The sequence below is a fragment of the Dasypus novemcinctus genome, chromosome 4 (genome assembly GCF_030445035.2).
Source record: "Dasypus novemcinctus isolate mDasNov1 chromosome 4, mDasNov1.1.hap2, whole genome shotgun sequence".
Lineage (NCBI taxonomy): Eukaryota > Metazoa > Chordata > Mammalia > Cingulata > Dasypodidae > Dasypus > Dasypus novemcinctus.
Genome location: NC_080676.1, coordinates 10,944,421 through 10,960,701, shown reverse-complemented (window position 1 = coordinate 10,960,701; position 16,281 = coordinate 10,944,421). Strand labels below are relative to the sequence as shown.

The window sequence follows — 16,281 nt, the reverse complement described above, 5'->3', positions numbered from 1 at the left end:
ATATACATAAAATGTTTTAGGTATAGTTAAAAAGTACAGTTTAAAAAAGTAAGGGTATTTGAAAACCTAACTCTATTTACAATAGTTAAAATAAAACATTTGGATGCTAAAAGGAATAAATTCAACTATTGAGACTAATTTATCCCTTGAGTGATTGAGTAACTGTATTGTTACTAATTAAGCATCAACGTTTACCTTCAAGAAGCTACAGTCTAATTAGGGAGAGAAACCTAAAGCATGTAAAATATTTAAATAATTGTGTATAATAGGATATGTTATCAAATATTAAAATAACTGGTAGGGGGAAGTGAACTTGGCCCAATGGATAGGGCATCCGCATGCCACATGGGAAGTCTGCAGTTCAAACCCCTGGGCCTCCTTGACCCGTGTGGAGCTGGCCCATGCGCAGTGCTGATGTGCACAAGGAGTGCCGTGCCACACAGGGGTGTCCCCGTGTAGGGGAGCCCCATGCGCAAGGAGTGTGCCCTGTAAGGAGAGCCGCCCAGTGTGAAAGAAAGTGCAGCCTGCCCAAGAATGGAGCCGCACACACGGAGACCTGACAAAGCAAGATGACGCAACAAAAAGAGACACAGATTCCCGGTGCCTTTGATAAGGATAGAAGCAATCACAGAAGAACACACAGCAGATGGACACAGAGAGCAGACAACTGGAGGGGGAGGTAGAAGGGGAGAGAAATAAATTTAAAAAACAAGCAGAAAAAATCACACTGAATCTTTAAAAAAAAAAAAAAAACTGGCAGGAGTAGTACCGGGAGTACAGGTATTCTGTCTTGTCCACCTTATCAAAGAATATTCTAATATTAGCAGGATACTAAAATGAACAAAATAAGTCCAAGATTTCATGGGCTAGGCAAATCCAAGATCAAAACTCATGGTCTCATGATTCAAAAGTATATCTTTTTGCTACAAGTATTATAATAAATAATATGATATATAAGAGTGTTCATTCATGAATTATAACAAATGTATGATATGAATACAAGGTGTTAATAATAGAGTGGTATATGTTGTAAGAAATGTTCCATACCAATCAATGCAAGATATTGGTGGTGTATGAGAATCCTATATTTTTGTATGATTGGTCTATAAATCCTCAACTTCTCTAAGAAAACATTTAAAAAATATGTATACGTCTTTGCACCAGAAGTCTGATGGGCCTCATGGAGAAAGTAAGGTGTGAAGGATAATTAAGTTCAAAGAGAAAGCATTACTAAGTTTTAAAAGATTTGACAGAGAAATAAGGTTGAGTTCTTTGTTCAAAGGATGGTGTGGAACATTGATCAGTGGAATAGAATTGAGAGTCCAAAAATAAACCCTCACATTTACAGCCAACTGGTTTTCGACAAACCTACCAAAGCCATGTCAATGAGACAAAACAGTGACTTCAGCAAATGGTGCTGGGAGAAGTGGATATCCATAAACAAAAGAATGAAAGAGAACCCCTCTCTTACTCCCTATACAAGAATCAACTCAAAATGGATCCAAGACCTAAGTATAAAAGCCAGAACCATAAAACTACTAGAAGAAAATGTGGGGAACATCTTATAGACCTTGTGGTAGGTGGTGGTTTCTTGACCCTTATACCCAAAGCACAAACAACAAAAGTAAAAATAGATAATTGGGACCTCCTCAAAATTAAACACTTTTACACTTTACAGTCTTTGTCAAAAGGGTGAAAAGGCAGCCAACTCAATGGGAAAATATATTTGGAAATCACATATCTGATAAAGGTTTAATATCCATGATATATAAAGAGACAAATGAGCCAATTAAAACATGAATAGACATTTGTCCAAAAGATATACAAATGGCAAAAAAAAAACCAAAAACATGAAAAAATGTTCAACATCACTATTAATCAATAGGGAAATGCAAATCAGTGCTATAATGAGATATCTTTTCATACCTGTTGGAATGGCCTCTATTAGAAAACTACCAAGTATTAGAATGTGGAGAGATAGGAACACTTATTCACTGTTTGTATGAATACAGAATAGTACAGCCACTGTGAAGGACTGTTTGGCATTTCCTGAAGAAGTTGAACATAGATTTGCCACATGACTCGGCAATACCACTACTGGGTATATACTCAGAAGAACTGAGAGCAGTGACACGAATAGACATCTGCACGCCAATGTTCATAGCAGCGTTTTTCATGATGGCCAAATATTGGAAACAACCCAGGTGTCCACCAACCAATGAATGGATAAACAAACTCTGGTTTGTAAACACAATGGAATATTATGCAGCTGTAAGAAGAAATGAAGTCATAAAACATATAACAACATGGATGTACCAGGAGGACATTATGTTGAGTGAAGCAGTCCAGACACAAAAATACAATACTGTATGATTGCACTATTATGAACTAAATATATTGTGTAATCTCATGTAGTTAATAACTTGAATATGAGTCACCAGAAAATAGAAAGAGGTTAAAGAATGGAAAGCTGAGAGGGTTAGCTTGTGCAGAATTGGTAAGAAAGATGTGTGTTAATCTTTAGAAATTAATAGGGAGCCCAATATAATGTTTTAACTAGCAGTACTGTTATCTGGATATGACAGTGGTTTAAAGGGAAAGTCTAAGGTCTTGTATATTACTAAAAGGAAAGCTAGAAAATATATTAATAGCATAGTAATACTGCATGTGAAATATCAATATGGGTACAATTGCTTTGAAACTGAACTAGTTTTTCTTTGAAACTTTTTCTTTGAAAGTGAACTAGTATATTAATACTACAACATGTTACTATCAGACAAAAATTTATCCTAAGTGAAAGAAACCAGGCACAAAGTAGTACATATTGTATGATATATGTAAATGTAAAATGTAAATACAAATTAATTTATAAAGATGAAATTAGTTTAGTGGTTATATAAGACTGGGAAAGGATAGAGGGATTGAGTGGTGACTGCTAAAAGGTCTTTGTAGAGTAAAATTGTCCTAAAATCTTTGTAGTGATGAATGCATACCATTGTAATTTTACTAAAAGCCGTTGATTATAACCTTTGGATAGATATTATGGTATGCAATTATATCTCAATTAAACTGCTTAAAAATAAATGAGTATTTGTATTCATAAACATATTTTAAATTTTATGTGTCAAACATCGGAAACAGTTTTGAAATATAAAATAAAAATATAAAACAAAATTATTTTCCTCCTTTCTACTTTCTTACCATGTGTAGATAACAACACATTAACAAAAGTGAATAAAAAAGGAAAAAAAGAACTTCAGAAATTCTGAATTCCCTGTTACATATTGTGTGTGTATATACACACAAACACACATTTAATTCAAATAAAGAATTTTTTTAAGATTTATTTTTTATTTATTTCTCTCCACTTCCCCCCCTCCCCCCAGTTGTCTGCTCTCTGTGTCCATTCACTGTGTGTTCTTCTGTGATCGCTTTTATCCTTATCAGCGGCACCAGGAATCTGTGTCTCTCTCTTTTTTTTTTTTTTAAAGATTTATTTATTTATTTATTTATTTAATCCCCACCCCTCCCCTGGTTCTGTCTATTTGCTGCGTCTTGTTTCTTTGTCTGCTTCTGTTGTCGTCAGCGGCACGGGAAGTGTGGGCGGCGCCATTCCTAGCAGGCTGCACTTTCTTTCACGCTGGGCGGCTCTCCTTATGGGGCGCACTCCTTGCGCGTGGGGCTCCCCTACGCGGGGGACGTGGCACTGCACTCCTTGCGCACATCAGTACTGTGCATGGGCCAGCTCCACATGGGTCAAGGAGGCCCGGGGTTTGAACCGGGGACCTCCCATGTGATAGACGGACGCCCTAACCACTGGGCCAAGTCCATTTCCCCTGTGTCTCTTTTTGTTGCATCATCTTGCTGTGTCAGGTCTCCGTGTGTGCGGTGCCATTCTTGGGCAAGCAGCAGTTTCTTTTGCACTGGGCGGCTCTCCTTACGGGGCGCACTCCTTGCGCGTGGGGCTCCCCTACGCGGGGGACGTGGCACTGCACTCCTTGCGCACATCAGCACTGCGTGTGGGCCAGCTCCACACAGGTCAAGAAGGCCCAGGGTTTGAACCACGGACTTCCCATATGGTAGGCAGACGCCCTATCCATTTGGCCAAGTCTGCTTCCCTCAAATAAAGACTTTGTCATTAAAAAATAAATGTGCAAGAATAGCCAGAAATATCAGCTAGTTATGGCAGGGGAGGCATTCAGAGATTGAGAAATGAAGAATTTTCTTGTTTGTTTTTTGTTGATTGTTATTATTATTGAAATAATGAAAATACTCTAATAATGATTGAAGTGGTAAATGCACAACTATATGAGTATACCAAATACCATTGATTGTACACTTTGTGTGAACTGTATGCTTTATTAATATGTATCAATAAAATTCATTTGTTAAAAAAAAAAAAGAATGGTGTGGAACCAGACTTGATGGGAGACGTACACTGGTGAGTAGTAAGAGATTAAGTTTGGAAAATTATGGAGAAACAACAAATGTAGATAGTATCATTATATAGTCCTTAATCTGTAGGTAGTTGATTCCTGTTTTTGAACTTGGGAGAGTATGTCAAAATCAGAATTTCAAGAATGTTAGCCAGGAATTTATTGAAAGGAAGGAAGGTGAAAGTACGGTGACCAGGTAATTGTAATTTCCCAGAAATGAAGTGGTTGGGCCTGACCTAGAGTTCTGGTGGTGGAATGCAAATGAGGGCACAGATTCTAAGGACTTTTCACAGGGCTTTGGCTAGGTCAGAATTTGTATTATTTTTGGCATAGATAATAGAGAGTTTAGTGAAGGAAACAGTGAGAAAAAAGGAAAGTAAAGAGTCAAAGATAACCTCTACTAGTAAGAAACAGTGATACCATCATTTTTGTCAGAAGGCCTTCTATTACCCAAATGGTACTTTGAGTCTTTACCTTTCTATTCCTGTAATAAAAAAGTGCACTGTGAAATATTTCTTTTCCATATAATTGCAGATCTTTACAGTATGGAAATCAATTTATATATCAGTCAATGCCACGGATGTTATCACTTTGGCTTGATTTTGGCGCTAAAGCGTATGAATGGGAAAAAGGTACAATATTTTATATGAAACTTTTGAGACACTAGAAAGAATTTTAACTTCAATATGAAATCAGATTTGACTTGACGGTCTAGTTTAAAAGCTCGGAATTTATTTTATGTAATTAAGATTTTATATGTGTGCAAAAGAAACTAAATATTAAAATGGAAAAGAAAGCCTAAACATAAACCCTAAGTTGTTGAAGTTTAGGCCTGCAAGTGAAAAACTGCTCGTTGCTGGATGAACCCAACAAATATTGAAAGAAGTTAGTTTAAGTCAAATAATTTACTCTAAAAATTATAATGGACAGTGACTTGTTCTGTTTGTTTCTACTAAAAATTAAAGGCCCTTGGTTTTTTCATTAGCCCTAAATATTTTTTCCTACTTGGAAACTATTTTTCATAATATGGTGAATGATCTCACTTTGGGCATCAGAATAACAGATGTACGTGTATTTTAAAGCTATTTTAAAACAAAAGTGTTCATCTCTGATAAATAAAATGATACGCTGTTTTTCCTTTATTTTTTTTTTAACTGTGTTTTTTTTCCCCCAGGTGGCCGATCTGATCGTGTGCAAATGAGAAATGATTTAGCTAAAATAAACAAAGTGATCACAGAACACACAAATCATTTAGCTCCATATCAGTTTTTGACTGCATTTTCACAATTGATCTCCCGAATTTGTCATTCTCATGATGAAGTTTTTGTTGTCTTGATGGAAATTATAGCCAAAGTATTTCTAGCCTATCCTCAACAAGCAATGTGGATGATGACAGCTGTGTCAAAGGTAATATAGTAATCACAACACTATCTTTAACCATTTTACATGGCAGCGATTACTTAATGCCAGTAAGTAAATGCAAGTTCTAGGGTATCTCTCTTAGAATAGAATACTACCAAGACATAAATTTTTTTTTTTAATTTTTTTATTTTTTATTGACTTTGTAATAATATTACATTAAAAATATATATGTGAGGTCCCATTCAACCCCATCCCCCCACCCCCCCTCTCCCCCCCCCAACAACACTCGTTCCCATCATCATGACACATCCATTGGATTTGGTAAGTACATCTTTGGGCACCTCTGCACCTCATATACATTGGTTCACATCATAGCCCATACTCTCCTCCATTCCATCCAGTGGGCCCTGTGAGGATTTACAATGTCCGGTGATTCCCTCTGAAGTACCATCCAGGGCAGCTCCATGTCCCAAAGACGCCTCCACCTCTCATCTCTTCCTGCCTTTCCCCTTACCCTTCGTCCACTATGTCCACTTTTCCCATTCCAATGCCACCTCTTCTATGTGGACATTGGATTGGTTGTGTCCATTGCACCTCTATGTCAAGAGGAGGGTCAGATTCCACCTGGATGCTGGATGCAATCCTCCCATTTTCAGTTGTAATCACTCTAGGCTCCATGGTGTGGTGGTTGTCCTTCTTCAACTCCATCTTAGCTGAGTGTGGTAAGTCCAATAAATCAGATTCCAAGACATAAATTTTAAGCACTTTTTTTTTAAAATGAGAATGATTATAGCACTATGTCTCATTTTAATATTCAGAGATATTTCTATATCAGATGAAAAGATTAGTATGTTTAAGATCAAGGAGGCCAACATGCACTTTCTCTATGAAATCAAGTAAACTGTTAGTGCTTGGTGTAAAATGATAACCTACTTTTTTTGTTGTTGTTGTTTTAGCAAAGTGCCTGAATTATTAATACTAGAAAAACTTTATTGCTTTATTAATGGGAATTTAAAAGTAGTTTAATATTTTTAATAAGTATTTCAGAGAAATTAGCAAATAGAGATAAAAAATAAAATTAAAATTCATCTATCATTAATATTTTTATATAGTTTTCTTTATAATATATTTTCTATGCATATTTGAACACAAAATTTGAATTACACAGATATATAATATTGTGTTTTTCTCTTAAGATTGTTACCCTAAGCATTTTCCCATGTTATGAAATATTATTTGAAGACACAGTATAAAATTCTTTAATAACCATCTATAACTTATTTAGTCATTGTTGATCATTTAAGTTGTTTCTATTTATTTTTGCTGTTGTAGCATATCTAGACATATCTATATTCTCATTTCTGATTATTTCTTCAGGGTAGATTTCAAAAAGGGGATTCACCAAGTAATAGGATAATAACATTTTTATGGCTCTTGATGGCATTGCTAAATTGATTTCTAAGAAATTAATAACACTATAAAGTTTTGTCATGAATAGTTTCTAATTTGATTTTTGTCAATCAAAAGTATTATATTTTTTAAAATGTTATAAAATTACATTTAACTTTTTTTTTTTAACAGTCCTCTTATCCAATGCGTGTGAACAGATGTAAGGAAATCCTAAATAAAGCTATCCATATGAAAAAATCCTTAGAAAAGTTTGTTGGAGATGCAACTCGCCTAACCGATAAGCTTCTAGAATTGTGCAATAAACCGGTACTATCATAAATCTTATTGTTTATAGACCATTGTTGGATAGTTTTTATATAAAACTTCTATATGATTTGAGCTAGTTATCCTTCATTTAGTTCATTAAATTAAAATTCTAACATGTATAGGTATACATCTATCTCAAAACTCATCAAATTGTGTACTTTAAATATGTGCCATTTACTTCCATAAAACTCTTTTGAAATTTCTTACATATGTCTCTCTTCCAAATATCCTCTAAATTTCTGAAAAGTCTCCTTAGTATGAATTCTTCTAATAGTAGCTTATCCACATTTATAAGAAATAACTTTAGAGGATATGAAATAAACTATAAAATGTATATGAATACTTGATGTTATCTAGAGTTGTCTCTATCATTATTTTCTGTCATATCTTCAAACTTTCAAAAGTCATATACATTAACCCACTTATATGAGAGAATGGAAAAGCAATGATTCAATTTTCATGCTTTCAGTACACTTTTCAGTACTTACAAGGGATAGTCACTGCACAAAGGAAAAACAAAGGTGATTGGGGTGTTCTCTTGCCTTAAGGTGCTCAGAGTCTTATAGGAAATTAAGCAGATGGTTATCATCTAATGTAATAACTACTTTTTTCAGTAGATGTGACTAGAATGGGGACATGCTTAAAGGAGTGACCCACTCTTCTACTTAAAATTTCTATCAAGGAATTGGATTTAAAAAACCTTAGGAAAATCTATAAGAAAGACAAAAGGGGAGAAGTTATAAAGAGGGAGAATGAGAAATTTATGAAGTTAGATTTCACTTGACAAATACTCTGTTAACTGTTTATGGGTGAGAAAATACAGACTGCTATTTCTTACCTTCCTTTTGTCAGTAAGCATCTTGAAAGAGTAATCTGCTTTTGCTGTCTTCATTAATTCTCTTTGACCTCTGATGCAGTGTGATGATGATGGCCAACATTTATTAAAGTTTGGCATTGTTGTAAGAGCATTAAATGTATGGATTTCTTATTCTTTATCTGAAACCATTATGGTCAGCTACATTTAAGAATTAAAAAAAAAAATTCAGAACTTTCCAAATTTTTTAAGGTAATATGATACATATAATAATCCATAATCAGACACATAAGTATAGTGAAAAATATTAATCTTCTCATTAAATGGGATAAGTAAATAGTTTTGTGTCAGTTCAGATATGATTTTGCTCTCAAATGAGGTATGGTACAAAAAGTTTGATTTTCAGAACTCTTTGGATTTTGTAATGTCTGATAATAGAGTGTTGACCTCTATTATCCCCTCCAGTCATTAATGTAGGAAGAAAGAGTATGGATAACTTAAAATGAGATAATGTAGAAAAGATATTGTGTTTTTTTGTATAAACAAGGAAATTTTTGTATTGATTGACATTAAGTGTTCTATAATTCAAGGTAAACACAGAGAAATTTAAATGTACTACTTTTTAATTATTTTTCAGGTTGATGGAAGTAGTTCCACGTTAAGCATGAGCACTCATTTTAAAATGCTTAAAAAGCTGGTAGAAGAAGCAACGTTTAGTGAAATTCTCATTCCTTTGCAGTCAGTCATGATACCTACTCTTCCATCAATTCCAGGCACCCATGCCAACCATGACCCATTTCCTGGGCATTGGGCATATATTGCAAGCTTTGATGATATGGTAAGCTTCAGTTTTACATGATCGTAGTCATGTTTTTAAATTTTACTTGTTAAAATTTTTAAGTTAAAAATTGTTTTTCTCAAAGACTGAATTTTATGTACAAAGAATAAAATGTTTGGAGTGCAGAAAAGTAAGACTCTTTTCTACTGATAGTAGAAAATTGAATGATAAAAATCCTGTGTTCAACCTAGCATTTTCATTTTTCCAATGCTTATGTTGTTTTAACAGTCCTGTAATATTTATTTTTTTTACAATTTAATTTTTCCCTACTCTTTTGTTCTAAAAATGAAGAAGAGAAAGAGAACAAAATATAATATTTTAAATTGAGTTTTGGAAGGAAGTTTCAGCTAGGAAGAACTTGATTTTTTATTCAAGTATGAAAGTGATTATACATGTGTGGCTATTTTAAAGAAATCGTACTAGAGCACTTTTTCCATGTAAATTACTTTTGAAAAGTCTATACTTATGTCACCAATATATCTATGGCTTTTGTTTAATTGCTTTCAAAGCCAGTCACCAAACCACATGATGAAATCATTCTTATTACTTACAGTTATGATTTGTTTTTCACTCAAGCAATATTATTTACCTATTAAGTTATTAGGAAGAATTGACTTTGGAGAGGTTTGCTTTTTCTAAAAATCACACTGCTTTCAATTAATAAACATTTTATCACTAAAGACATTTGAAAACAGTGTCTCAGGCTCTGAAGAAAGATCTTAAAAAGATGTTTCAAAACTCTTTTAAAATATGACAGCTTTGAAAGGACTTCATAAATTTGGATAGATAAGTCCTTATATTGTAGATGACAAAATCTTTTTATTTCATGACCATTCTTAAGGGGTAAAAATGTATCTCTATTCATGAGCAGTCATTATTTTCATAGATTATAGATAATTAGGATGGAAGAATGCTAAAATGACAAACTTACCACATCAGAAAGGTTATTATATTGTTCTCTCCCTTTTAGTTATGTTAGGAAGCTTTATATTTATAATATATAGAAATATGAACAAAAATTTCAGCCTTAACTTATCTAACACTCATCATCTGTTAGGTGGAAATTCTTGCTTCTCTTCAGAAACCAAAGAAGATCTCTTTAAAAGGATCAGATGGAAAGTTCTACATCATGATGTGTAAGCCAAAAGACGACCTAAGAAAGGACTGCAGACTAATGGAATTCAATTCCTTGATTAATAAGGTTTGGAAATAGGTTGCTTTTATTTTAGGATTATCATAGTAATTAACAGTGTGAAATGGGCTTTTCAGTATGCAAATAGTTCTTAAAAAGGGGGAATGAAATGTCTTTCATTTTCACTGAATTTAAAAAAATAAGACTACTTTTATTATATTGAGAAAAAATGCATGACAAATTAATGAGGGAAAACATTTTCTATTTAATCTTTAAAATATCTGTAATATACTTTTTGTATCAGATTTATTTAGATTTTTATTTTTTGGTGTTAGGAAAAAAGTTTCAGTTCTTTCTTTTTTTAATCCCCTGCTTTGTGGCTTTTTTGCTTGCTGTCTGCCCTCTGTGTCTGTTTGCTGCGTGCTTTTCGGTGTTCTCGCTTGTCTCCCTTCTTTGTTGCATAACCTTGCTGAGTCGGCACTCCGCAGCATCTGTGGGCTGGGCGGAGCTTCACGGTGTGCGCATGAGCCTGCCCCGGGATGTAAACCCAGGGCCTCCCATATGGTAGATAGGAACGCATCTGATTGAGCCACAGCCACTTCCCCAGGTTCTATTTTTATCAACTTACTGTTTTAAAGTCATCAATTCAATTTTTTGGTAAGTGCTTAATTTCTATCCCAGAGGTGATGTGAAAAATCTCATTAAGGGTTATTATAAATGTTTATTTATATGTATTTTGAGTTATTCCATAGTCAGGTATTAATAAATACTATGCATCTATTCTTTCCACTGGTAAAAATTAAATCATACTATGGAAAGATGAAATTTTATGATTTTTTTGCAAGTTTTTTGCCCCTCTTCTACTCCCCACATTTCACTGCTACCTCTTTTATTACCAGGAAGAGTTATGGGCCTTTAGCATAAAAATGTATAGCCACAGATATGTTTTTATAAAAGGGACAACTGTGATTTGTGTTTAGTTTAACCATAAATAATTTCAAAGAATATATGAAAGGAAGCTTTTTTTTTTTTTTAATTTAAAATGTTGTTTGGTAAACTGATACCTTTATCACTGACTATTAAACCACTATCACTGTCTTCCCAGAGCTCTCTGAATATTTTCTTGTTGGAGTAGCAAGTAGCCTTGCTTTAGTTTATAAATATAACTTCATTAGCCTTATTGTTGATCAGGTTATATCATTACTTGTTCTCCAACATTAATATGGTCAGATAAAATAGGCTGGTTGTGAAAAGCTATGATCTCCCTTAGTTGGTCTCAGAGGTCACACATTTACCTTTAACCAAGAGATTCTAATGCCATACTGTTTTGCAGGCATTTATTTAGTCTACTTATTCCTAAAGTTTGGATGTGTTTTTGGTCAGTGATTGTGTTTTTGATTGAACTGATTAGATTTGTTGATGTGTGCTTAGTTTGTTTACTTTATACAATTCCAGAATTAAACATAATACAAATTCTCCTTATCTAATATATCAGAATTAATCTGATAAGACATGTAAAGCTTTTCTGCTAGGAGATAGTTTTTCAAATGAGGCTATATTATTAAACAGAGCATAAGAAATACAGCTTAGGGATATCAGAGTTCATACTCTCTTGTTTTTGCATTTTTTTAGATAACCAAAATTAGACAGTAGTCTGTACCTACGAACTTATTGTATCAGTAGTATTTATAAAACAATAAAAATTAAAACAACAGTGTTTTATCATTGTTAAATATACAATTGTATGATTTTTAACACAATATTCTTGTCACATTGATGGTGCATAATGAAAAAGAAGGACTTATCCAAGACATTTTTAAGGACTTGGAAATGAACTGTGGCTATTGTCCCAGTACTATTTCCTTCCTACCATTCTAAAGAATTATTCATCTATACTACATTCATTGAGAGTCATTTGCTATGAAATTAAAAGTCTTTAGATATATTTATGAAAGCGTTTATAAATTTAGAATTTGATTTCATTTTTAACTTTGTGTGTTTTAAAATAGTGCTTAAGAAAAGATGCAGAATCTCGTAGAAGAGAACTTCATATCCGAACATATGCAGTTATTCCACTGAATGATGAATGTGGAATTATTGAATGGGTTAACAACACTGCTGGCTTGAGACCGATTCTGACCAAACTATATAAGGAAAAGGGTACTAAAATTAATTTTATGATATACATATATAATATGGTATAATAGCTACTAACATTTATAACATGGATGTAATTGTTATTAACATATCTTAATATTTGTGTTTTGAATATAAGCTATACTGAAATTTCTAGGTCATATTGAGATTTCTATCTATAAAAGCACAAAAGTGTTTCCTTTCTTCTTTTCTTGTGTTTCAAGTCCTTCCTTAGCTTCATCCAAAAAAGATTTGGGGTAGCTTACAGAAATTTATAGGAAAATTTCTTCTTCACAGGGGAATTGGTTAGCAATTCTATAACTACTTTATGTATAAACTAAGCTTTAGCAAAAAAGTTAATATATTTTGCATAATGAGAGCCGGTTTTCTCACTGTCAGAGAAAGAAAAGAGGAAAGGCTAGAATAAAACCTGTAGTGTTAGATTGAAATTAGAGATTTTAGTATGAACTAATGTTTGCTTAAAATCTATATACAGGTGAATAGTTATGGAAATAGATATAAATGAATGTCTGTATGTATGTATAGTTTACGCATACAATTATTTCCTAGCTCTGTCCTCTAAGAGGCCATAAAACAATGACATACCTTTAGCAGTGAGCACACCTAGTACTCATTTTCCTGTAAAAGGAACCAGGAATTCTTGGAGTAATAGTTGATTCTAGGACTGGGAAAATGGAAAATACAAGATGAGCCTATAATGTCCTGTTGTGCCTTTAGAAAATAAAGTGTGTTCCTAAAATTATGGCCAAGTTGAAAGGACATATGAGCCAGTTTGAAGAGACTTCCATTAACCAAATCTGGCATGATTTGATCAACAAAATAAATAATGGTAGTAATGGATTATAGCCCATGCCACAATTCACATTGATATAAATAAATACTTGAATAAATAAATAAATAGGGAAGAAGGAACAGTTCTTCCTCACAGGTGACTTGCAGTGAGTAAGTATAGAAGACATGATGGCAAATGAAAATCACCAGTTGGTAAATAACTGAGTAATAATTATTAAAGGCAATAATTATTAATGAATGCTAAAATCAGTGGGCAAAATTATGATGAGAAACAGATCATTGGCAGAATCACAGAGTATCTCTCCACAAGATACTTATTAAATACAAAAGGAAAAGTAATAGTAATTTTACAGTAAAGAAACAATAATATAACTGGCCAAAATTCTTCAAAAATATCAAGGTCATGAAAGACAAGAAAGGGAAACGGACTTTGGCCCAGTGGTTAGGGCGTCCGTCTACCACATGGGAGGTCCGCGGTTCAAACCCCGGGCCTCCTTGACCCGTGTGGAGCTGGCCATGTGCAGCGCTGATGCGCGCAAGGAGTGCCGTGCCATGCAAGGGTGTCCCCCGCGTGGGGGAGCCCCACGCACAAGGAGTGCACCCGTGAGGAAAGCCGCCCAGCGTGAAAAGAAAGAGCAGCCTGCCCAGGAATGGCACCGCCCACACTTCCCATGCCGCTGACGACAACAGAAGCGGACAAAGAAACAAGACACAACAAATAGACACCAAGAACAGACAACCTGGGGAGGGGGGGGATTAAATAAATAAATAAATCTTTAAAAAAATAAAAAAAGAAAGACAAGAAAGACTGAAGAATTTCTCAGATTTGAGCACATTAAGACATGACAGCTGAGTGCAATGTGGGATCCTGGATTTGATCCTGTACCAGAAAAAGGATCTTAGTGAGACACGTGGTGAAATTTTGTAAGGTCTGAATGTTAGTTAATAATATTGAAACAGTGTTAGTTTCTTGGTTTGCACTATTGTACCATGGTTATGTAAGATATTAATATTTGGGTGAGGTGGGTGAAGATGTATTATTTATGCAGCTTTTTGTAATTCTAAAATTATTTCAAAATAAGACTTTAAAAATGTATTGCTACATTAAAAATGAGTAGATAACATTACCAGAGTATGTATAAAATTAGTAACATTGATAAGTTACTAAATATAGGTACTATGCTAAGTATGTAATATACATTACTTATTTAATATTAACAAACTTGTTCATCCCCATTTTATGGACAGTGCCAGGAAAATTAAATAATTTGTCCAGGTTTACATAGGTAGTGTGTTAAAGAGCTATAACTGATACATACTTGAGTTTGGTTTCAAAGAACTTGCTTTGGACTGCTTTTTTCAGGAGGATGAAACCCTGTTTAAGTTTTAATTATTGTATTAGGTTTTAAATATATATTTATTTTCCACATTATCATGAACTCAGTTGAGATTATGCAACATTTGAGACTAAAATCTCAAACCTCAGCTTGTCCATAAAACTTTTGGCTATACCTTTGGTACAAAAAGCACCAAAACAAGGTGGACCTAACAGGCACTTTCTAAACTGAAGTCATATCAGTCATGTCATAAGGACTCTCAATATGGAAATGTTCTTCTGCTTCCCTATGATTTTATTTGGATGCTTTGGATTCTACAGAATTACCTTAAAATATAGGGCTACTATGAATATGATAGGATAGCCTTCACACACAGTATTTCAGAGCACTGATGTGGGTTTTTTAGTAATGATTCAGTTTCAACCTATACTATATGCAGATTAACTGAGAGCTCACTGTGGTATTAGTGAGAGCTGCAGCATTTTCACAATTCTAGGGGTGACTAATCATATTGTATTTATATTCTAAGTGGTATCTTCTGGAGTTATATTATTCCACAACACTGATATTAGTTGACATTAAGTTTCATAGATAAGAGGGTTCACTCTGCATAAGTATTAAAGTAGTGTAATATATTTTATTATTTTATTATAATATATGATTTCCCTATGTATGATTGAAAATTTGCTATTTATTGTTTTTGAGTAACATTTTGAATAAAAGTGACCCTTTCCTGTCTTATTTTAACAAAAATCATTGCCTTTTTTCACATGTGACTTGTGTGATTAATGGAAATTACTTGCAGGAGTATACATGACAGGAAAGGAACTTCGCCAGTGTATGCTACCAAAGGCAGCAGCTCTGTCTGAAAAACTCAAAGTATTTAGAGAATTTCTTCTGCCCAGGCATCCTCCTGTTTTTCATGAATGGTTTCTGAGAACATTTCCTGATCCAACATCATGGTAATTTACCAAGAATGTAATATATTGTCATAGCTAAATGGTTTTTTTATTATTATTTTTAATGGGTTTGCCTCACATGGCATAAAGATATTGAAAGGACTTGTGTTTCCTTTAGGTACAGCAGCAGATCAGCATACTGCCGCTCTACGGCAGTAATGTCAATGGTCGGTTATATCCTGGGGCTTGGAGACCGTCATGGTGAAAATATTCTTTTTGATTCTTTGACTGGTGAATGTGTACATGTGGATTTCAACTGTCTCTTTAATAAGGTATGTGATATGACTTATTTTAATTAATTGTAGATGTTCTCTCAATTTCCTTTCCTCAACAACTGTTCTTTCTAGACATAACTAATTGATATCAGAGTCATAGGTCCTAATTGAAAGTTTGTTGACTTTCATCAGTGGACGATCAGTGGATTTCCAAGACCCTCAAGAAAGCAATTTAGGATTGAAGAACCCAGAAGAACTTGAAGTTTAGAGGCATGGGTTCAAGTTTGGACTCAAGTGGTTGTTATGTAAACATCGACAATTCGTTTTATTTAGACTTAGTTTTACAGGGCCTAGATAGTTTAATATACTAGGTTCCAAACCTGGCAGCATATCAGAATCATCCAAGAGGCTTTTTTGTTGGTTTGTTTTTTGTTTTTTTGAAGATTTACTTATTTATTTATTTCTCTCCCCTTCCCCCCCCCCACCCCAGTTGTCTGTTCTCTGTGTCTATTTGCTGTGTCTT

General features: G+C 33.9%; 1 protein-coding gene across 2 annotated transcripts in view; it reads left to right on the top strand.

Moving 5' to 3' along the window:
• Window positions 1-16,281, top strand: part of ATR (ATR serine/threonine kinase) — a 137,683-nt gene that overhangs the window by 111,996 nt on the left and 9,406 nt on the right. For both annotated transcript variants that reach the window (XM_004459229.5, XM_023588982.3), the window contains exons 37-44: window positions 4,971-5,068; window positions 5,611-5,843; window positions 7,380-7,514; window positions 8,966-9,166; window positions 10,224-10,367; window positions 12,308-12,458; window positions 15,390-15,546; window positions 15,662-15,815. In XM_004459229.5, the coding sequence (XP_004459286.1) occupies window positions 4,971-5,068; window positions 5,611-5,843; window positions 7,380-7,514; window positions 8,966-9,166; window positions 10,224-10,367; window positions 12,308-12,458; window positions 15,390-15,546; window positions 15,662-15,815 (1,273 nt within the window). The remainder of the gene's footprint in view (window positions 1-4,970; window positions 5,069-5,610; window positions 5,844-7,379; window positions 7,515-8,965; window positions 9,167-10,223; window positions 10,368-12,307; window positions 12,459-15,389; window positions 15,547-15,661; window positions 15,816-16,281) is intronic.